The sequence below is a fragment of the Musca domestica genome, unplaced genomic scaffold (genome assembly GCF_030504385.1).
Source record: "Musca domestica strain aabys unplaced genomic scaffold, Musca_domestica.polishedcontigs.V.1.1 2, whole genome shotgun sequence".
Lineage (NCBI taxonomy): Eukaryota > Metazoa > Arthropoda > Insecta > Diptera > Muscidae > Musca > Musca domestica.
This window is the reverse complement of record NW_026712249.1, coordinates 19,833,323-19,856,604: the sequence shown is the minus strand read 5'-3', so window position 1 is coordinate 19,856,604 and position 23,282 is coordinate 19,833,323. Positions and strand designations below refer to the sequence as shown.

The following is a 23,282-nucleotide window of genomic DNA, read 5'->3' as shown; positions in this document are numbered from 1 at the left end:
ATAGAGTATATATATTCATGATCAGCATAAAATTCTAAGTCGATTTAACGATGTCCGTATGTAAGCCTGCCTATCTGTTGAAATCACGATACAGAGAGCTTCAAAATTTAGCAGAACACTTTGTATTGTGTCTAGGATGATTGGTATTGAAAATGAGATATATCGGTCCACGTTTTGGTATAGCCGCCATATAACTATACCTTCCGATATTTGATATCTTCATGATTTTGGCAACATTTTTTCACGGATTTGTCCAAAAATTGGTATTTGTAGGTCATAATAGGTTCTAGCTCCGGTGGCGAAACATTGTATGTATAAGTCAACGTTTTTGTATGGCCCTAATATAACGGTACCTCCTGATATTTGGTATTTTGATGATTTTTTTTGTCTAAAAATTGGTATTTGTAGGTCAAAATGTTTTCTAGCTCGTGTGACGGAACATAGTAAGTATAGGTTCACTTTTTCGTATAGCCCCCACATAATGGTACCTCCCGATATTCGGTGTTTTCATCGGAGTAAATATCCTTAAAATCAAATTTGAACCTTGAATGTAAAAATGAATATCTCAGATGGCTAGGGGATTGCCCGCTACATAATATTTATTTAAATTCTGAATCCTACCATGACCCCAGCTGTTTCCACAAATCTTTTGATTAAACCGAAAACGTGCATGCATGGTCGAATTAGCTCATTTTGTTATTTCCCACAGGCTACCTATTCTTTCAAATACATTGCAAAAAAAAATAAAACGGACGGGATTCTGTTTTTTTTATAAAGAATATATAAAGGTGTGGGTTCATAAACAGCCACAATGGCAAGCTGCTTATGTACCCACAGCTTTACATATCTGCACCTGCTTCCGTCTTCCTATTGTCAACCTTCATTTCTTAATGCATTATTTATCATTGATGACATTTAACACATTATCCGATACAAGACCGTGCCGACTTAGGAGATGCAAATTTTTGAAATACGCATCAGCATGCAAATCACTAGATTTATTTTAAATTTTGAAGTCATTGCATTTTCCGGTAGTTTATAAATCGATGTCAAAACGGTCTCTTCGAAACAAGAGAAAAGAAGATACAAATTTTGAAAATGTCTATTGCCCAATTTTATGCCGGTCAGGAAATTTTAATAACCGGAGGATCAGGTAACTATCTGGCCAGAGAAAAAAATATAAAATTGAATTATTGATTTTCCTATTTTTCCTCTCCAACAGGTTTCATTGGCAAAGTTCTGATAGAAAAGATTTTGCGCTCCCTACCGGATGTTGGAAAAGTTTATATTTTATTACGCAGCAAAAAGGGTAAAAATGCCAGCCAGCGTTTGGAGGAAATTTTACAAATTCCATTGTTTAGACGTGCCAGAGAAGAACAGCCGGAGGCTTTTAAAAAACTAATAGCCATAGATGGTGATTGCCAGGAATTGGGTTTGGGAATATCGTCCTTAGACATGGTGAAAATACGGAATGTCAACATAATATTTCATGTGGCAGCAACGGTGCGCTTTGATGATGACATGAGAACATCAATAATTTTGAATACTCGCGGAACGCATGAATTCTTAAAACTTGCTCTAGATTTACCAAAACTCAAAGCATTTGTTCATGTTTCGACTACATATTCCCATCCGGATTTGAGGGAGGTCGATGAAAGGGTAGAACCTAGTATTGAGATTTTTTAAGTCTTTTGAAGTCTTTCGTCTTTTATTCTCTTTCAGATATATGCCCCCTACATAGACTGGCGTACCGCCATAAAAATAGCCGAAACATATGATCAGGAAACCTTAAATATGCTTTTACCCAAATCCTCTCCAGAACATCCCAATTCATATACACTTTCCAAAAATATGGCAGAACACATTGTCAAGGAGTACAGCCACAAATTACCCGTGGTAATATTTCGTCCTTCTATAGGTAAGTCCAGGTATTTCCATAGCAAAGTCATGGATAATGTACCATACACATGCGCTCTATTTCAGTGGCTAGTAGCTTTAGGGAACCCTTTCCCGGTTGGATTGAGAATTTCAATGCTCCCGTTGGAATGGTGATGGCCTACGGTACTGGTCTGATGCATTCCAATCATGGTGATCCGGATGTTAAACCAGATATTATACCAGTGGATATGGTGACAAAGGCACTTCTGGTTACCGGCTATAAACATGCGAAGCAGAACGAAAAAGTTCCAAAACTTAGTGGAGAGCTAGAATTCTACAATTGTTGTGCATCAACGCAAAGGTCTTTGACCATGTCTGACATAATTGATTTGGGCATAGAAACTGTCTTTGATAATCCCTATGAAAAATGCATTTGGCTACCGGCAGGTTCAATGACAAGATGTGCCTTTTGGCATTACCTTCGGGTGGGTGGAATCACATGGAGTTTAGTTTTGAATATAATTTTTAAAAAATCATTTTCGTTTCAGTTCTTTGGATTACAAGTGATACCGGCTATTTTGTTAGACGGCCTTATACGTTTGTCAGGACATACGCCAGTGTAAGTACTTTTAAACTTGATTGGAAACTTATTATACAAAACCTCTCCAAGATGTCCAGTCGTTGATCTGCAATTAAAATTGATCGACAAGGGAAGAACTAAAGTTGAGAATACATAGAAGGCTTTTTTGAATGGCTTCTTAAAAAAACAAAGGAGTTTGAGATTGACGTCCCATAATATATACTTGTTGACCCTACGCTCCTTGGTTCTTATACAGAAAAGCAAACCGGGGTCTTAGCCATGCATAAAAGCGTCTTATGTATTCTCACCTTTATGAATATATACAGACTTAAATGGGACTAGACATTAAAAAAAAAATTGCCCAAAAAGACGTGGCCAAATTCTTTTCGCATTCCATATCGAAATTTTGATTGAAATTAATTTGTGTATGAATGAAATAAAAATGTTGGTAGATGTAGTAGCAGCCTTAGCTTTTTATTCGATATCTGTTTCCACGAAAATTTTCCATTCAATCAAGCTTCATTCATATATCAAAAATTAATTTAAATCGAACAGAACAACAGATTATAGGTTACATTTGTATGTCACGGCTTATTCCGTATTCAGAGACGACAATTGAATCCTTACTTACTGAAGTAGTAGCTTGAAGCACTCATCAATCTTTCCCCTTGCTCTTTCCATAACCCAGATTAATGCGGCTTCAGAGACGCATCGAAAGTACCACAAAAGTGCTTAAAGCTTTTACCAACACCGAATGGCAATTCAACAATGATAAATTGAAATCATTGGAAAATCTTATTGGAGATGATGAGCGGTAAGTTTCGTGATTTGTTTAATACAAATATGAATGCTTTTTTAAAACAACATCATTTTTTTTGTTTCAGTTCTGTGTTTACATTTATGGACTATTGTTCTGGGGATATGCAAAAATACATGCGAGATATTGTGAAGGATGCCAAAGAGTTTTTACTCAAAGAAAATCCCATTTCTTCGAGTGCCGCTCGTGTACGTGTTAAAATATTTTGGTTTTTACACCATACAATTCAATACATCGGACTATATTATATTGTAAAAAACTTGTTAAGGTTTCTTTATAAAATTATTGCGAAATAAAACAAATGAATTTGGTCGAAAACCATGTTTAAATAATACGGGTACCAGCAAGTATTGTTGTACAATAAATGTAACAAGAACCACATACTAATTTGTTTTTGAACCTAATACAGGTGTCAGAGTTATATGTTCAAAAAAGTAAGCAAAACTATTAATTTTCAATATATTATTAATAAAGTTTGTTTTTTATTCGACCTTGTTTAATATAATTCAAATAAATTATTTTAATTTCAAAAATATAATTTTTTGTTAGGTTATTAAATTTAAAATGCAAAAGAATAATTCTCAAAAGATTTAAATTCATTTAATTCCAGGGAAATGTCCTGAATGTATAGTTGTTAACTGTAGGTCTAAATATTTCAAAACTTGGAGCAATCGGTAAAAAGTCGTGAAAAAGCAACATCATTTTCAATTTCATAACAGAGTTCACATTGTCCAGCAGTGAAATTTTATATCAAACAGTTAAAAAAATAATAAAGTTCGGCCGGGCCGAAAATTTTAATACCCTCCACCTTTGAGTAAAGAAAATATTTTTATATAAAAGTATTTGAATTCAAACGTGTTCCATTTTATACTACAAACAACAGTAAGACGTTTGAATAATGCTGTCAAACTTTTCAAAAGACCATGAAGTGGGTGAGGTCGTTATATGGGGGCCATACTAAAACGGGAACCTTTATAGACAAGTTTATACTTTAAGTATTGAACCAAAAAACCATAAGGTGGGTGAAGCCGTTATATGGGGGCCATACTAAAACGGGAACCTCTGTAGACAATTTTAAACTTCATGGGTTGGCAACCACCAAATCTTCTTGACTAGGATTATAAAAATACCGAATATCGGTGAGTATCGATGTGAGTATTCAAAGTTCTGCCATCGAAGCTAGAATCCATTGAGAACTACAAATACCAATTTTTAAATAAATCCGTGTAAAATGTGGGCAAAATTGTCAAAATACCGAATATCGGGATCTATGGGGGATATACAAAAACGTGGTCCTATACAGGCCTATTGACCTACAAATTCCAATTTTTAGAAAAAATGTGGGAAAAATCATCAAAATACCGAATATCGGGAGGCACTGCTGTACAAAAACGTGGATCTATGCCTACACTGTTTTGCTAGAACCCATTATTATTTACAAATTCCAATTTCTGGACAAATCTGTGGAAAAATGTGACAAAAATAATCAAAATACCGAATATCGGGACCTATACAAAAACGTGGACCTATATATACTATGTTCCGCCACTGAAGCTAGGACCCAATATGACCTACAAATACCAATTTTTGGACAAATCCGTAGAAAAATGTGGCAAAAATCATCAAAATATTGAATATAGGGAGGTACCGTCATATGGGTGCTATACAAAAACGTGGACCTATATATAAAATGTTTCGTCACCGAAAATAGAACCCATTTTGACCTACAAATACCAATTTTTAACAAGTCCGTGGAAAAATGTGGCAAAAATAATCAAAATACCGAATATGGGGATGTACCGTTATATGCCGACTATACCAAAATACCAAAAATTGTACCGATTTACCTCATTTTCAATACCAACCATCCTAGACATAACACAAATTGTTGTTCTAAATTTTGAAGCTCTACGTCAAATAATGTGGGCTGTATCGAGATTTCAACAGACAGACGGACGGTCATCGTTAAATCGATTTAGAATTTTATGCTAATCACGAATACACATATATACTTTATGGGGTCTACGACGAATATATAGGGATTTTACAAACGGAATGACAAAGTTAATATACCCTCCCTTTCATGGTGGAGGGTATAAAAAACCCTAACAACTGCTTTTTGTTTTAACAGACATGTTGATAGTTGTTTATTTACACTGGGGAGGAGGTTGATATTTAATCTGCTCTTGTTCAGGATTGTCAGAATCTAAAAATGAAATTTCATTTTAGATAAGGATAATTTTCCTTTCCCCCTTTTTCACAGAGGATGGGGTTTAGTAAGCCACATTCACTGGACACAGACTTCACAGCCTTTTTTTTTTCGTGTGCACTCGTGTGGTTGTTCTTAATTAAGGCCTTCCCTGTTCTAGGCCGCTTTCTGCAGGCATACAGTTTTTGAGCGGTACACACCTCAATAATTTTGAGATTTTTCTTCCAATCAGCAACGGTTTTAGACGGTGGACCAGCTTAATTTAGCTCGCTCCAAAAGTACCTCCAACTTTTTTTATTTGTGACTTTGGCCCTGAAAAAAAAGCATAAATAAATATTGAAATTTCAAAGTATTTATATGTTGCCTTCACGTTTTTTGGAAACAAATTTCCATACTTTCAATTTTATGTTGAACTCCCATCGATATCTCTGGTGAACTTTCTAAAAACAAAACCTCTTATTTTCCCTTTACTGGCATTTTTGATAGGTACATTTTTCATGAATGCGGGAACTGCTTAGCCTTTTTATCTCTTTTGAAATAAGGAAAGGGGAACGTGAGATCACTTATCCATCCATTTTATATACACAAATTAAAGATGGAAATTTAAGATTGAATTTTTTATAGCATTTTTTCAGGGTTATATAAAAACGATAAATAATACATCTCTTGTGAAAGTAAGATCGCAATTATTTCTTTAAAATCTTTTTTTTAACCAAAATTGGGCATACACTAATTCATTTCGAACGAAATTACTTCGATTTCTTCAAATTATTTTCCACAGACTAGCAGTGGTGTTTCTATGCAAATGCGTTTTTGGGATTAACCTTGTCTATTCCTTTAACTCACTGCAAAAAGGCGGTCAGAAGAAATATTTTTTCCCACCAAGATTTGATTCTTGCTTATTTCATTGAGAATAGGGTAAGTGTACCGGTAGTCGGCACTTTTAGGATTTTCGCGTTTTTATTCGCTCACCATTCTGAGTGGAACAGTTCAATTATTATAAAGTTAATTTATTCTGATTCGAAATTTTGTATAGTTTTTGCAATAATAAATAAAGTTTTAATAACTTTTTATTAAATTTCATAAATTTGTAGTTTTATTAAAACAATGCTTTTTTCCCAGTAGTCGGCACCACTTGCTAATTGTCGGTATGGCATTTTCCAACAGTCGGCACACCAATTTTTTTGTAAGCATAGTTAATAATAATAATAAATTAGTTCATTAAAATATAATATTTTTGTTTAGTTGAACTGAATCGGTGTCTTTATTGTACTTTTCTTAAGAATATGAATTGTTGAGGACCATCACAGACAAAAATTTAATTTTTATTAGAATAATTTATCTTTTCTCAGCGAAATTGTGCACAAAGATAGCTGACAATATATTTGAAGTAAACAAAATACATTTAGTTATAATAGTTTCAATTATTTGGGCTTAAAAATAAAAAGTGCCGACTACTGGGACATGCCGAACTTAGGCACACTTACCCTATGTTCAAAAAATCTGCACCTTGCTTACGTTTTCCTATTGCAGACTTTATGTTTTATTTATCATTGATGACATTTAACACATTATTCGATACAAGACCGTGCCGATTAGGGGAAATGCAAATGTTTTTTTTTTAAAGGCACCAATATGCAAATCACTAAATTTCAATTTATTTTAAGTTCTGAAGTCATTGCATTTTCCGGCAGTTTATATTTGGATGTCACGATATTCACATCGAAATTGGAGACAAAAAGTGATAACAATTTTCGAACATGTCTATTGCACAATTTTATGCTGGAAAGGAAATTTTAATTACCGGAGGATCAGGTAACTAGCTAGACAGATAACACAAAAACATAAAATTGTATTAATTTTCCATTTTCCCTTCCAACAGGTTTCATTGGCAAAGTTCTGATAGAAAAGATTCTGCGCTCCCTGCCGAATGTTGGGAAAGTTTATATTTTATTACGCAGCAAAAAGGCTAAAAATGCCAGCCAGCGATTGGAGGAAATTTTACAAATTCCACTCTTCAGACATGCAAGAGAAGAACAGCCGGAGGCTTTTAAAAAGCTAATAGCCATCGATGGTGATTGCCAAGAATTGGGCTTGGGAATATCTTCTTTAGATATGGTGAAAATACGGAATGTCAACATAATATTTCATGTAGCAGCTACCGTGCGCTTTGATGACGACATGAAGACATCAATAATCTTGAACACCCGCGGAACGCATGAAATATTAAAACTTGCTCTAAATTTACCAAAACTGAAGTCGTTTGTCCATGTTTCGACAACATATTCCCATCCGAATTTAAGGGAAGTCGATGAAAAGGTAGAGTTTATCATAATTCGGATTTTTTTAAGTCTTATGTTTCCATTTGTCATTATTTTCCTTTTAGATGTATGCACCCTACGTAGACTGGCGTACCGCCATAAAAATAGCCGAAACATATGATCAGGAAACCTTAAATATGCTATTACCCAAATTTTCTCCAGAACATCCCAATTCATATACACTTTCCAAAAATATGGCAGAACACATTGTCGAGGAGTACAGCCACAAATTACCCGCGGTAATATTTCGTCCTTCTATTGGTAAGCCCAAGTATTTTCATAGCAAGGTCGTTGATAATGTATATAAATATGCGATCCATTTCAGTGGTTAGTAGCTTCAGGGAACCCTTTCCCGGTTGGATTGACAATTTCAATGGTCCCGTTGGAATGTTTGTAGCCTGCGGTATTGGTATTATGCGTACCAATCATGCTGATCCGGATATCAAACTAGATCTTATACCTGTGGATATGGTGGCAAAAGCACTTTTGGTTACCGGCTATAAACATGCGAAGGAGAACGAAAAAGTTCTAAAACTTGGTGGAGAGCTAGAGGTCTACAATTGTTGTGCATCGTCGCAAAAACGTTTAACTATGGCTGACATAATTAATTTGGGCAAAGCAACTGTCTTTGAAAATCCCTATGAGAAATGCATTTGGCTACCGGAGGGTTCAGTAACAAGATGTGTCTTTTGGCATTACCTTCGGGTGGGTGGAATAACATGGAGTTTAGTTTTGAATATAGTTTTTAAAAAATCATTTTCGTTTCAGTTCTTTGGATTGCAGGTGCTACCGGCTATTTTGTTGGACTGCCTTATTCGTTTGTCAGGACATCCGCCAGTGTAAGTATTATACGAAACCTATCCAAGATGTCCAGTCGTTGATCTGCAATTAAAATTGATTGACAGGGGAAGAACTAAAGGTGATAATACATAGAAGGCTTTTTTGACTAGCTTCGTAAAAGAACAAAGGAGTTTGAGGTTGACGTCCCATAATATATATTTGATCACCCTACGGTCCTTCGTGTCTTTACAATGACTTAGCCATGCAAAAAACATCCTTTAAATTCTCACCTTTATGAATCTATACCGACTAAAATGAAACCAGACATCATAAAAAAACTTGCCTAAAAACAAGTGGCCAAATGCTTTTCGTATGGAATACGAAGCAAAATTTCGATCGAAATGAATTGTTCTGTTCCACAACTGCAAGAATGTTAAAGTTTTTACTACGATAACCGATTTTTCCTTTATGATTTCGTAGAAAATGGCAAAATTTGTAGTAGATTCTTGCAGGTACTGGAACAGAGCGAATTTATGTATGAATGAAATGAAAATGTTGGTAGATATAATAATGCCTTAACCTTTTATTCAATATCTAATTGTTTCCACGGAAATTTTCCATTCAATCAAGCTTCATTCATATATAAAAGTTCATTTAAATCGAATCGAACAACAGATTATATGTTACATTTCTATGTCACGGTTTATTCCGTATTCAGAGACGACAATTGAATCCTTACTTACTGAAGTGGTAGCTTGAAGCACTCATCATTCTTTACTCTTGTTCCATCCTTAACCTAGATTAATGAGACTTCAGAGACGCATCAAAAGTACCGCGCACATTCTTAATGTTTTTAGCAACACCGAATGGCAATTTAACAATGACAAATTAAAATCATTGGAAAATCTTATTGGAGATGATGAACGGTAAGTTTCCTGATTTGTTTAGTACATATTTGAATGTTGCTCAATAGTTTTTTTTTCGTTTCAGTTCTGTGTTTACATTTATGGACTATTGTTCTGCGGATATGGCAAAATACATGTGGAATTCTTCTAAAGGTGCCAAGGAGTTTTTACTCAAAGAAAGCCCCATTTCTTCGACTGCAGCTCGTGTACGTGTTAGAATATATTGGGTTTTACACCATACAATTCAATATATCGGACTTTATTATATTATAAAAAAGTTGTTAAGGTTACTTTATAAAATGATTGTGGAATAAAACCCATGGAAATTGGTCGACAACATATAAAAAGAAATGATTGATGTTTTTCCGCAACTGAAGATAGAGTATATTTTTGTGTAATGTTTACAGGTACTCACAATACAATAACTCATGGTTGAAGACGCATCAACACAGCTGCTGGGACAATGAACTGTCAAACCAATTTTGGAATTAAAAATATTGAATGAACACTTATTTAAATTTGTAAAAAATTTCTTAAAAACGCGTATTATAATAACCTCCAGATGACGTCGTATAAGAAAACATACAAAAATCTATTTATATTTGAAAAGACGTTTAAAATTTTTTGACATATCTATATTCTTAAGCGGTGACGGATCTAACTATATTTTCTACCATGCAATAACTTAAAAGCATGGTAGACAATTTTTTACGAATTTTCAAAAATAAGTAGATTTTTATATGTTTTTTTATGCATTTTTAAATAATTTTTATAAATTTGAATAATTTTTCATTTAAAATAGTCAATTCCAAAATTGGTTTGACAGTTCATTGTCCTACCATACTTAAAAGTTAGTCCAATAAATGTTTGCTATGTTACGACGTCATTCGGAGCTTGTCATGATATGCGTTTTTCACCAATTTCAATACATTTGAATAAATTATAATTTTTTTTTGGTTCAATGGTGGTGGGCAGTGAATGATTGATAAAGTTTAAAGTGTACCAAGAGCAATTCTTTAATTTTAGACTTGGTGTCTCATTTATGGGCCACAATAGTATTTCAGCCTTGTTTCGTTAGCATTCAGTCTCATCTTTTTTCATACAAATTTGAGTAGTTTAACTGCATACGGTGACGGTGAAGCTAAAAAATTGTACAAAGTACAATCAGTTTAAGAACCACCTTTAGATCCCTAACCGTCTGTAACTTCAATGATGAACGGTGAACCAACTGAAGGAAAGGAAAACAAGGAAGCTAGTTACAAAAGTCAATTTTAAGGCGAGAATACATTAAATGCTTTTTTGACTGATGGCCGAAGAAGCCAGCCGATGACTTAAGTCAGTCAAAAAAGCGGTTTATGTCTCCTCACCTTTAGTAATTATATAAAAACTTATCAGTTGTTTATGTTGATTTAAAGAACACTATTAATATTCATTTTTCTGTCTCTAGAGCCCTATGATCTACGTTTTTCAATCTATTGATCCCTGTTATGGTTTAGATCGTATCTCTTGATCCCTATAACGAAAACAGTAGAATACACAAACAAACAGTGGCGTCTAAAATAAATTATATTTTTATTTTACTGGCGAAAATATAGGATAAAATAAAAAGAAAACAATAGAGTTTTCACTAAAGAGTGTATGAAGCAAGGAAATACATCGAAGCATTGAAAAAATAGCACAAAAGCAATCGAAAATAACAAAAAAAGAAATGTAATTACATTTGTTTGGGTGCTGCTGCTTCTTTGAATGGATTAGCAAATTACATATTACACCAACAACAAAACCACTGGACTGTTATTATGGCTGCTCCACAACAATACTCCCTTAGATGGAACAACTATTTTCGTCATCTAACCTATGCCCTGGACAATCATCGGGTAAATGATGATTTTGTGGATGTAAGCCTGCTCTGTGATGGCAGAAAAATCAAGGCACACAAGGTGGTGCTCTCGGCATGTAGTTCATATTTTAAGGAGATTTTCACAGAAAATCCTCATCCTCATCCGGTTATAATATTTAAGTTTATCAAATATGAAGATCTCAATTCAATAATAGAGTTTATGTATCAGGTATGTGGTGTTATATATGGAATTTGATTACGATATTAATGTTTTTATTTTGTTTCTGAAGGGCGAAGTAAATGTCCAACAAGAAGCATTGCAATCATTTTTACAAACCGCCGAACTGCTGGCAGTCCAAGGCCTTACGGCCGAAGAAAAAGAGAAACCCAAACCGCCCACACCAGTAATAGATGATCAAAAGTTAATGAAATCCATACCCAGTACTATACGAGCAGTTAATGATGCAAGTGCGGCAACACAAACCCTCGATATACCACTGCTCCAGCCCACAGCAACACAATTGCAAATACCCAGTTTGCAGACACAAACGGCAACAGTACAAAACACAACCCAGCACCATCAACAACATCATGTTCAGACACAAATGCAACATATACAACTCCATCATCCAAATCCACAAAGCACCGGTGGTAATCAAGTGACCACACATCATCAGGTAACTACGGCAACGGGTCACCCACAGCAACACCTACAATTACAACATACTCACCATGCTCCACAGCAGCAACAACAACAGCAGCAGCAAACTCATAATCAGCAAGTGCAAGTTACAACACAAGGTGGAACATTAAATACAAATATTGTAACATTACCCGCCTCGACAGCAACCACAACCGGAGTTTCGATGAAGAAACGAAAAATAACTTTTTCGGATGATGATGATAATATTTATACAACGGAAGCGGTGGATGAACAGACCATAGTAAAGAGTAAGCATACACTAGAAATGAAAATACTAGATATGATACCCAATTGGTGATCGAAGGAACGACATATTTTTATTTAAAATGAGATTCTGGGAATACCGATCAGATGCAATATAATATTACCGGTTTATGGTAACTTAAAGTTTAGAGGACTGGAAACTCCCTTAACATAGAACTATTTTAACAAAATGATTTCAGTTATTAAATATAGTATTAAATGCAATATTTTTAAGACCAATATTCGGTATGCGATCTTAGCTGTTACACAGATTTTTCAGAGGCATATTTCAAATACGATAATCGTCTACTTTTAAGAATAATAGTGGATTTTACACGGATTTTTCAGGGAATATTTAATATACGATAATCGTGGATTTTCAAGGATGATGTTCGAAATACGATAATCATGGCTTTTTATGAATTATGTTCCAAATACGATCAGAGCTTTAATAGTGGATTTTTAACAAAAATGTTAGAAATGCGAATAGAGCTGCATTTTTGAGAAAAGTATTTAAAATAAGATCATAGCTTCATAGCTATATTTTACAGTATTTTTAAATTATTATTAAGCTTACCTTTGTCATGAATAATTTACAATTTTTCCTCTCTCTCTCCTTCCAGCTGCGGATATGACTCTTTTAAGAGGTGCCATAAAAATGGATATTCCCGAATATATTGTTGGTGATGTCGATGATCGTCTCTCCGACAATGAAGGTACGCCGGGTAATAATCAAGATTCTGGTAATGGCGGACAAAATGTAACACAATACACCTCCGAATATGAGATTTTAACTGAATCGGAAATTGAGGAAAAATACCAACATGGTGATAATTCAGAAATATCACTTGAGATGGGTCGTCTTTTAAATCAGACGACATCATCGGGTAATTCTGGTGGAGGCGGTGGCGGTCAACATCACTTAGATGATAATAATTCCAATTCAAATGTTCTGCTGAAATCTGATAACAAAGGAGGAGGGAATACAACGACAACAGCAGGTATGTAGAGAATATTTTACAATTAATTGTATATTTATGTTTAGTGTTCTGTTAGACATTTATATTTATTTCATTGGTTGTTTTTATTATTGATTCAATTGTTTATATTAAAATATACTCGATGGAATATTTTTGCTGGTAGTGAGCAATGTTACATTTGTGTTTTAACAACGAATATGTCTCCAAAGTATTTGTTATGTACAGTTTATGCTTTAGTTTGTTATTTCTGTTAATTTATTTTTAAAATGTTGTCTTGTTTTTAGATGTTTTTTGTTTGCTAATATTGAAGTAAAGTTATTTTGAAAATTGTTTCAGACAAGGTTTTATTCAAAAACAAGATTTGTAGTAATGTGTTTATCTGATAATCACGATTAAAACAAGTAAAATAGTATCTGTCGATTTTGTCGACAGATGTATACCCCCAGCCTTGAGTCCGAACCAGTTGGCCAACATTGACCAATTCTTATCTGACCTAAGACTGATATTGGTATAGAAAGTATTGGAAATTGTGACCCTTTGTAATTGCTGTGAAATTTGAAGAGAGATGGATGCTTATTTCACGTTTTGTTTTTCAAAATTTTGAACCCTATGTGGGGGGAGTATCAGAAAGAGTTCGCCAATATCTCCCATTTTCACAGCAGATTTTGTGTTGGTAAAAATAATGGCATGTCCGAAATTTGAAGAGAACCGAATGCTTATTTCTGATTTCTCGATCGTTTTGGTTATTCAAAAATGTTGACCCTTTGTGGGGGAGGTACAAGAAGGAGTGGACCGATATATCTCATTTTCCCACCGGACCTTGGGTTAATAAAAATATTGTAATGTGTGTAGTTTGAAGAGAACCAGATGCTTATTTCCCATTTTATGATCGTTTTGGTTATTCAAACCTTCGACCCTTTGTGGGGGAAGTACCAGAAGGAATGGTCCAATCTCTACCATCTTTATAACAGATCTTATGTTGATGGAAATATTGAGACGTGCCAAGTCAGAATGGTTTCGGATGTCAATTTGGTGTTTTATAAGCTTCATAAATATTCAAAATTTGACCCTTTTCTGAGGGAGTTACCAGAATGAGTGGACGGATATATTCCATCTTCACACCAGACCTTGGGTTAATAAAAATATTGTGATGTGTATAATTTGAAGAGAACCGGATGCTTATGTCTTATTTTATAATCGTTTTGGTTATTCAAAACTTTGACCCTTTGTGGGGGAGGTACCAGAAGGGGTTGACAGATATATATTATCTTCACAACAGCTCTTGCGTTAGCCAAAATATTTGGATGTGGGAAATTTCAAGAGAGTAGGAAGCTTATTTCGCTTTCTTTGAGCATTTGTTTTTTAAATCCCTTGAACTCCATGTGGGGGAGGTGCCAGAAGGAATGATCCGATTTCCACTATCTTTATAACAGATCTTGTGTTGATAGAAATATTGAGATGTGCCAAGTCTGAATGGAATCGGATGTTAATTTCGTGTTTTATAAGCTTCATGAATATTCAAAATTTTGCCCCTTTGTGAGGGAGGTACCAGAAGGAGTGGACGGATATATTCCATCTTCACATAAGACCTTGGATTAATAACAGTATTGTGATGTGTGTTTAGCTCAGAGGGGCTCCGCCGATGGGAGTAAAACGCCGAATGCGTCGAGCAGTGGACCGTAGGGGGGAAATATAAAAAGAAATAAAACACAATAGTTTTTCTTAATATATCGAACTATTTATTGCTAGTTTGGTGAGTGGTAACGATTTTACCTGTGGCAACAATATGCCTTTCTATGCACAACGATATGTGCTGCAAACGATATTGCGCGTGTTGTCTGTCCGAATGACAGCGAAATACTACTTGATGTCTAAAGGAGGCGGCAAAACAAGTGACAAATAATTACTCGTTAAAATGTCAAAGGCGCTAGCACAAGGTTGCAATAAACCGTAGCGCGTACATTTTAACGAATAATTAAGGACCAAACCAGGGGTCAATAAAAAGCAATATTTTATGAAATTCTAAATTAAACATGCCGACCCCCTTGAAACATCAAAGCATGTTTCAACACAATTAAACTTAATCTAATTTAGTTCCAATAATAGGTACGGGATGCATAGTGCAGTGTGAGCTTTTTGTTCGAACAAAATGTAGGGAATGGAAACGCAGATGAATCTGCAGTAACAGATTCGGGATCCAACTCCGCTACAACGATAACATGAAGCCGCAGATGAATCTGCAGTAACAGATTCGGACTTCAGTCAAGCTATTTTATTACACGAAATATAATACTTTGAAGCCGCAGATGAACCTGCAGTTACAGATTCGGACTTCAGTCGAGCTACGTTTTTTCCCGAAAGGATATTCGCTAGGCCGATTTCATGCGGAGGTCGTTTTACAACATTGTTTACAGATTTTAATTTCTCTTTATGATTTCCATCTGATAAATTGGTTTTTATGAATTTAATCAGGTTCTTCTTCGACATTTTGTCTAGCGATTTCAAACAAACAAATTTAGATTTTGAATTTTCGACTCCAACCCATGTGGAGGATGTACATATTGAGGGACGAAAAACTGGGGCTGCAGCTGACAACAACGATTTTGACGAGCTTGCCTGAGCTTTTGGAGTCAAAACCGGAATCGAACTATTCGGTTTTAATGACTCGCGATGTAATAACGTGTGATGACGTTGACCACATTTCGAACAACTATTTTTACTAGTACAATTTACTAGTTTATGTCCCTTTACCAAACAATTTATACAATGTTCGTGGCGCTTGACGAATGCAAATCTATTTGCGGGGAATAATTCCTTAAATTTTGAGCAAAACTGAAGTCGATGGCATTTCTCTCGACAAAGAGAACATGATTTTCCAATTGAAGGGGAATACGAACATTTAGAGTTGGACTTGGTAGCGGTATTAAACGAATTTGTATCAGTCGAAGGAATCGATTTCTCTCGATAACTTTCCAAACACACAAGCGTGTTTATCCTTTCTGAAAGAAATGTGTCTAAATCTTTCCACGAAGAAAGGGCCGATTTGTTTTTAATACCTTGTTCCCATAGCATTGTCGTTTCTTCCGGCAAGCGTTGCAGGCAAAGAAAGACAAGTATCGGATCCCATTGATCTGTGGGAACGTTATAGATCGACATAGAAAAAATGCAACCATTTATTCCTCGTCGGATCTCCTTAAGACCCGCTGCAGTTTCTTTTCGAAGAATTGGAAGACTATACAACGACTTTAGTTGATGATGAACCAATAATCGAATATTGTTGTATTCATCATTTAATGCTTTCCATGCGAAAGCGAAACCAAGGTTAGTTAGAGGAAACTGCGAAACGATTTCCCGAGCTTCTCCAGCAGTTTTATTAAGCAAATAGAACATGCGTTCGACATCACTCAACCTGGTATTATTTATATATACGGCACTAAACAAATCCCGAAAGGAAGGCCAAGAAGAAAAATCTCCCTCAAAAATATCAATATCAATAGGGGGCAATGCCATATTGTGAACGATATCACAACCAGAAGAAATATTTGCGGTCATATTTTCCTGCGATTCAGGAGCCAAAAATAATTGAGCCGATTGCTCTTGATTTTTATCCGCAATTTTATTTGAATTTCTTGTTATGCACCGACATTTGATAATTTTTCTATTAATTGTTGCCATTGTACTTGAATAAATGTTAATGGAGTCGTTATATTTACTCTCTGCCAAATGCAGAGATTCCTTAGTGACATTTTGTGAATTCTCTAAGTTTCGTAACGATTTATGGACCGATTGCCATAATTTTTCTAGCTTGCTCTTCCTTTCCTCTAATATACTAATATCTAAATCGTCACCTTTTATTGCACCGATTTGTGCACCAAATTCTATCAGAGCGTCTGAGTCTCTTATGAAATTTTGTAGAGGAGCGAAGGCCATAATTATCGCAAAAAAACACTGAACTAATTTGGGGAAAATACAAAAATAAATAAAATAACTATTTTATTTTTATTTATTTAATTTGCCAGAATTACCGTCTATAGGTTGTATTAATTTTTAAATTTCCAAAACAACAACAAAAAATAAAATTAACTATATTATTTTATTTTAGTTTAAACTTTCCAATGTCCTATAACAAACAATGTAACAAACAAAAGTGACCGACCCACGTAGTGTAGCTACTCAACCTAAACGGACACGACAGAAAGAGGAATCAACAAAAATATTCTTCCTTCGTTTGTTATGTTCGTTCACTGATCTAACAAAGCACAAACAACAAGTGCTGATCAGAGAACGACTACACAGCAAGCAAACAGCGGTGGGGGTTTAAACAGTGTTGTTGTTGTTTGCGATTTGAAATGTGACTGTTGTTACAAGAGAAAAGAATAAATGTAACAACAACAATTTGCAATATTACAGCGGACAGACCAAACAAAAAGAATAATATTGCGGTCTTTGCTTTAGGTAGTAAAGCACACCAAACTAATAACTAACAACGACGACGTGTTTGTTGGTATCAACGAAACGAGATGTTTAATGTTTTGTTGTTATACATGAACCAAAACAAAAAGAATATTAGCAAACGATTTTTGCAATAATTTTCTTTTGGAGTTTTGTTTTGATGCTGCAGAATACAAGCATCCAAATTAGAAGCCGACGATTGGCGGGAAACAAAACAAAAGGGAAAAAGGTGACGTTGTAAAACGACCTTTGTACCCAAACAAAACCGATTGTTTTGTTGGTGTCGCGGTAATTTAATAACGCGAGCTCACTTAAAAACAACACTGCACTATACGTACCTTGTAATGCAGGAGTAATGGACTGTATATTTATGGAGGATCCAAGTATCCATACGCAAGCGATGATCCAAATCTGGCTCGAATTGACCAATGTTTAGCTCAGAGGGGCTCCGCCGGTGGGAGTGAATACGCCGAATGCGTCGAGCAGTGGACCGTAGGGGGGGGATATAAAAAGAAATAAAACACAATAGTTTTTCTTAATATATAGAACTATTTATTGCTAGTTTGGTGGGTGGTAACGATATTACCTGTGGCAACAATATGCCCTTCTATGCACAACGATATGTGCTGCAAACGATATTGCCGGTGTTGTCTGTCCGATTGACAGCGAAATACTCCTTGATGTCTAAAGGAGGCGGCAAAACAAGTGACAAATAATTACTCGTTAAAATGTCAAAGGCGCTAGCACAAGGTTGCAATAAACCGTAGCGCGTACATTTTAACGAATAATTAAGGACCAAACCAGGGGTCAATAAAAAGCAATATTTTATGAAATTCTAAATTAAACAATGTGTGTAATTTGAAGACAACCGGACACTTACATCACATTTTATAAGGATTAGGATTCTTAAAGTGGGAGAAAAATCGGATTATCCTTTCTTGGCCGTACCTTATAATAATTTCTTCTCAAATGTCGTGGATATCCTCCAAACCACCAGATTTTATTTTCAAAACTGTCTCTAATTTTACTATAGAATTGGGTATAGTTTGCCCTAACTTACCTTTATAGAACTTGCCTGAATTAAAGATTTAATTTGTTTCCAATAAATTTATTTAGTACAACATTTTCCATTATTATTTCCATTTAAAATATTAGTGTTTACCATTCTTGTTGTTGTTATACATCCCCTCATTCACATCCATGTTGTTGTTGTTGTTCATGTTAATTGGATTGCGTTCTTCATTTGTTTTTTTATTCTTATTCTGTATATTTTTAGATTTACCCAATAATAAATGGACAGAATGTCAATTTTGCAAAATGGTTATAACAACAGTTAATCTTTGGAGACATATTCGTACTCAGCACACACCGCAACCGCCGCGTAAATGTGAGCTATGCAATAAGAATTTCAAAAATAAATACAGTCTTCGAGAGCACATACGAATTTCACACGAACAAAAATTGGGCCTAAAACCGGAAAACTGATCAATAGTTAAAGAATGTAAATATTTCATATTAAGAAGCTAGTCGAAAACAACGTCATCATCATCATCAAGTTACATTAATACTATTTTACACTTTACACCCCCTCATCATCATTGAGTTCACATTATTTAAAATAATACATCACCACCTACCTACCTATTAAACTAAGCGTTGTAGTTGAGCTACAGCAAACAAACAGCATTGCCATCACATGTTAATATTTTATTTCCTTTATCCCTAAAAGTATGCCATGAAAATGTGCAAACCCAAATGCCATTATGGCATTTAGCATCTATCCACATAAGATTGTTTATAAATTTAATGAATTTTAGTCTATAAAGTAAACTAAAGTACATATTGTGTATATATAATATAATGATATATGTATTAGGGAACTATATAATAAATAAGTATCACATAATATAAATTTATTTTCATAGTTGATATGTAATTTAACAAATAGTAATAGATTTCAACAACCTTTTCCCTTTGGAAACAATTAAGGAATAATCACTATTGCAACAATAGAAGAGTATAAAATAAAAAAAAAACCGCTGCAATTTAAAATGTTTTTGAATTCAATAAAAGTCCCACCCATTCAGAATTGATTGCAAATTGTGTTAGATCTTTTGATTTTCTATTAGGTTTGTTATTTATTTAATTTCAATATTTGAAATAGTGAACAAAAAAGGAAATAAATAACAAATATGAATTGTTAATTTTACATTTTTGTAGTTACTGTAAATATAGAATCCATGCAATATTATTGTACATTTAGAACACCACCTCCATCACCTTTTCTGGTATTCAGTTCACACCACATTCTCAATACAAATCGTATTACGTACCACCCTTTAGAACATGAAATTCTATGTTTAGTATTTTCTTGTGAATGTTCAAGTGAGAAAAATAATTAAAAAACTAAAAAAAAAATAAAAAAAAATTCTAAGAAACCAATAACATAAAGTTGATCTGATAATTGTTTTTTTTATGACGCTACCTTTAAGGGGACAAAAAAAGAAAGGTTTTAAAGATCCCTTGTAATTCAGGAGCGTGGTTCACCACAAATCTGTGTGATATAATTAATGCATTACTTTTCACAAATTCTTTCGGTTGATCCTGATTGAGAGGCTATAGCGAAAGTGTTATGTTCCCGTAATTTCATCAGCGTTATTGCCTGACTCTTTCTCAGAGTATGGAAGAAACTTTGGGGCATTTTCCTCAACGAAAGCTTTATTGGCAGAATTTTACAGAATTATAGAAGCTCTCCATCAGCATGATCGCCTGAAATAATAACCAAACAAATGATGTTGAACTTTTCTTTATGAACTGTCCAACCCTTCGAAGTTTGATTAGCAGAAGTCATTTTCCGCAACATCATCGCCTTTATTCTTCCTGGTAATATGCCCGAAATTAGACAAAAAATTCCAGTGAAGACAGCGGTGCTAGGAAGTGGTCATTTTGGGTTTCGTCAGTCCAGTTGAGGGCATCTCATTTTAAGCACAAAATCATCCAACAACAAATACAAAAATGAATCTCTTTGTCCGAGTCTGAATTTTTGACTCGAATTTTTATACCCTAAACCATATGGCTAGAGAGGGTATATATCATTTGATAGGGCCAAAATGTGCGAAATAACGGTTTAAGACATTAGGTCTCTTTGGGCCAAATACGTTTCAGGACATTTGGAGTCGATCTAGCGATGTCCGTCTGTTCTTTCGCACGATAACTCTATCGAATGGAATATACAATTTGATACAAATTTGGTACATCGTAACCATCCAGTACTTCCCTCACAAACGGTCAAAATTTGGAATAATTATAACTCTTATAAAGTTGGATGTAAGTGGCCGATTGTCTTCAAATTACACTCATCACAATATTTTTCTTAACACAAGGTCTGCTTCTGGTACCTGCCCCATAAAGGGTCACAATTTTAAGTATCCATGAAGTTCATTAACATCCGATGCCATTCAGACTTAACACATCTCAATACATGCGTCAACACAAGATCTGTTATGAAGATGGTCGAGATCGGATCATTTCTTCTGGTACCTCCCCCACAAAGGGTCAACGTTTTGAAGAACAAAACGATCATAAAATCCGAAATAAGCATCCGGTTCTCTTCAACTTACACACATCCCAATATTTTTGTTAACACACGATCTGCTTTGAATATGGGATACATCGGGATACACCTTCTGCAACCTCCCTCATAAAGGGTCAACATTTTGAATACCAACGAAGCTAAAAAACACGAAATTAACATCCGATTTCATTCAGACTTGGTACATGTCAATATTTCCATCAACACAAGATCTGTTATGAAGATGGTAGAGATCGGATCATTTCTTTTGGTACCTCCCCCACAATTGTTCAGAGTTTTGAACAATTAAATCTCTCTTAAAATGCGATATAAGGTTTAGATTCTTTTCAACTATCGCAAAACGCAATATTTCAAACAACTCGAGATCTGGTACGAAGAACGGATAGAACGGGCACTCCTTCTGGTGTATTCCCAAAAAGGGGACCAAAGAGCTCATAAAATGTGAAAAAAGCATCCGATTCTTTGTAAACTTCTCACATTCCAATTTTTCAACTCACACAAAATCTGCTGTGAAGATGATATATATTGTACCTCTCCTTCTAATACCTCCCCCATAAAAGGGTCGCATTTTTGAAAAACTAAAACCCTTATAAAATGCGAAAATAACATCCGATTCTTTTTAAATTTCACACATTTCAATATTTCTACCGGCACAAAATCTACTATGAAGATGGAATATATCGGACCACTTCTTCTGGTACTTTCCCCCACTACGAGTCAAAATTTTGAATAATTAAAACTCTCACAAAATTCGAAATAGACATCCGATTCTCTTCAAATTTTACACATCCCAATATTTTTACTAACGCAAGATTTGGTGTGAATATTGTTGATATCGTCTCCACCTCTCTGGTACCATCCCCACAAAAGGTTTACAATTGTCAATACTTATATTTGTCATATCTTGCAAAATAAGTCAGCTATACTTTTTAAATTTGGTTCATCCAAATATTTCTCTCAACCAGAAAACTAATGGGAATATGAAATCCATCGACCCACCCTTTTTTGTTACCTCCTCCATAATAGGTTAGAGTTTTGATTAATAATTATTCGCTAAAAATTGGAGATAGACTTTCGATTTTCTTTAAATTTTGCACATTTCAATATTTTTCTCAGTATTAGATGAAGTGGAATACTTCGGTCCACTACATCTGGTACCACTAGCACATTCCAACATTTTCCAAAAATTATCACATATTTCATGTAAAGTGAAGAAAATAGTCGATATAGTCCAAATATGTCGATATGGTCCAAATATGGCACGATGTAATGTTTATATCAGACTTATGTCAAATTTGAAATAGACAATATTGGCCCACTCCCTAGTGACCTTCTCCAGAAAGGGGCAACAGTTTGAATAATCATAACGCAAGTCAAAATATATTTTTTAATAATCGAACATTGACTGAGGGTATAACTCCGGCGGCAAAGCCGACTGATACTATTTAACATGTTTCAGGGATCCTAATGACGGCATTTATCGAGAATTATAGTGCTGAAGCTTACCAATGTCAATAGGGTCCATCATGGACCACAATTACGAACACTACATATAAAAACAGCATTTAAAAAATTGGTATTTTTTCAGAATGAATTTTTTAAATGTCTTTAAATTTTTTAATTTTTTTGTTTTAATTTCTTAAAATATTTTTTTATTGCTACAAAAACGATATATTTTAAAAACTACAATTTATTGTTTCCGCTCTTTCTCTTCTAGGAAAATATTTGTTGTGTAAAATCTGTAAACGTAAACTAAATTCGCCGAATGCCTTACGACGACACATAGCATCGAAACATTCAAAAATTATGGGCAAAGAATTCGATTGTGCCGTTTGTAATAAAAGTTTCAAAACCAAATGGTCTTTGTCGACGCATAACTCAAGATTTCATCGTGACATGAAGCCGGTTAAGGAGTGTATAAAAATGGATTTTGTGGATGGTTGAAGAGCAGCAATAAAAAATGACACAAAAGAAGAAAAAAA

General features: G+C 34.6%; 3 protein-coding genes across 4 annotated transcripts; all 3 read left to right on the top strand.

Moving 5' to 3' along the window:
• Positions 1-213: 213 nt before the first annotated feature.
• LOC101889774 (putative fatty acyl-CoA reductase CG5065) lies at positions 214-3,572 on the top strand. Its single transcript, XM_059121931.1, has 7 exons — positions 214-1,153; positions 1,223-1,659; positions 1,723-1,918; positions 1,984-2,363; positions 2,427-2,497; positions 3,147-3,272; positions 3,343-3,572. The coding sequence occupies exons 1-7, from the start codon at positions 1,099-1,101 to the stop codon at positions 3,569-3,571; spliced, it is 1,494 nt and encodes a 497-aa protein (XP_058977914.1). The 5' UTR covers positions 214-1,098; the 3' UTR covers position 3,572.
• Positions 3,573-7,105: 3,533 nt separating this feature from the next.
• Positions 7,106-9,837, top strand: LOC101889437 (putative fatty acyl-CoA reductase CG5065). Its single transcript, XM_005189195.4, has 7 exons — positions 7,106-7,299; positions 7,367-7,803; positions 7,871-8,066; positions 8,131-8,510; positions 8,574-8,644; positions 9,386-9,511; positions 9,576-9,837. Exons 1-7 carry the CDS (start codon positions 7,245-7,247, stop codon positions 9,802-9,804), a joined length of 1,494 nt encoding a protein of 497 aa, XP_005189252.2. The 5' UTR covers positions 7,106-7,244; the 3' UTR covers positions 9,805-9,837.
• Positions 9,838-10,998: 1,161 nt separating this feature from the next.
• LOC101889263 (modifier of mdg4) lies at positions 10,999-23,279 on the top strand. 2 transcript variants are annotated; one of them, XM_059121925.1, is made up of 5 exons: positions 10,999-11,559; positions 11,621-12,281; positions 12,900-13,277; positions 18,985-19,209; positions 23,018-23,123. In XM_059121925.1, exons 1-4 carry the CDS (start codon positions 11,290-11,292, stop codon positions 19,191-19,193), a joined length of 1,518 nt encoding a protein of 505 aa, XP_058977908.1. In that variant the 5' UTR covers positions 10,999-11,289; the 3' UTR covers positions 19,194-19,209; positions 23,018-23,123. The 2 variants fall into 2 exon arrangements, with proteins under 2 accessions (XP_058977908.1, XP_058977907.1); XM_059121924.1 differs by lacking the exon at positions 18,985-19,209 and having other exon boundaries at positions 23,018-23,279.
• Positions 23,280-23,282: the final 3 nt, after the last annotated feature.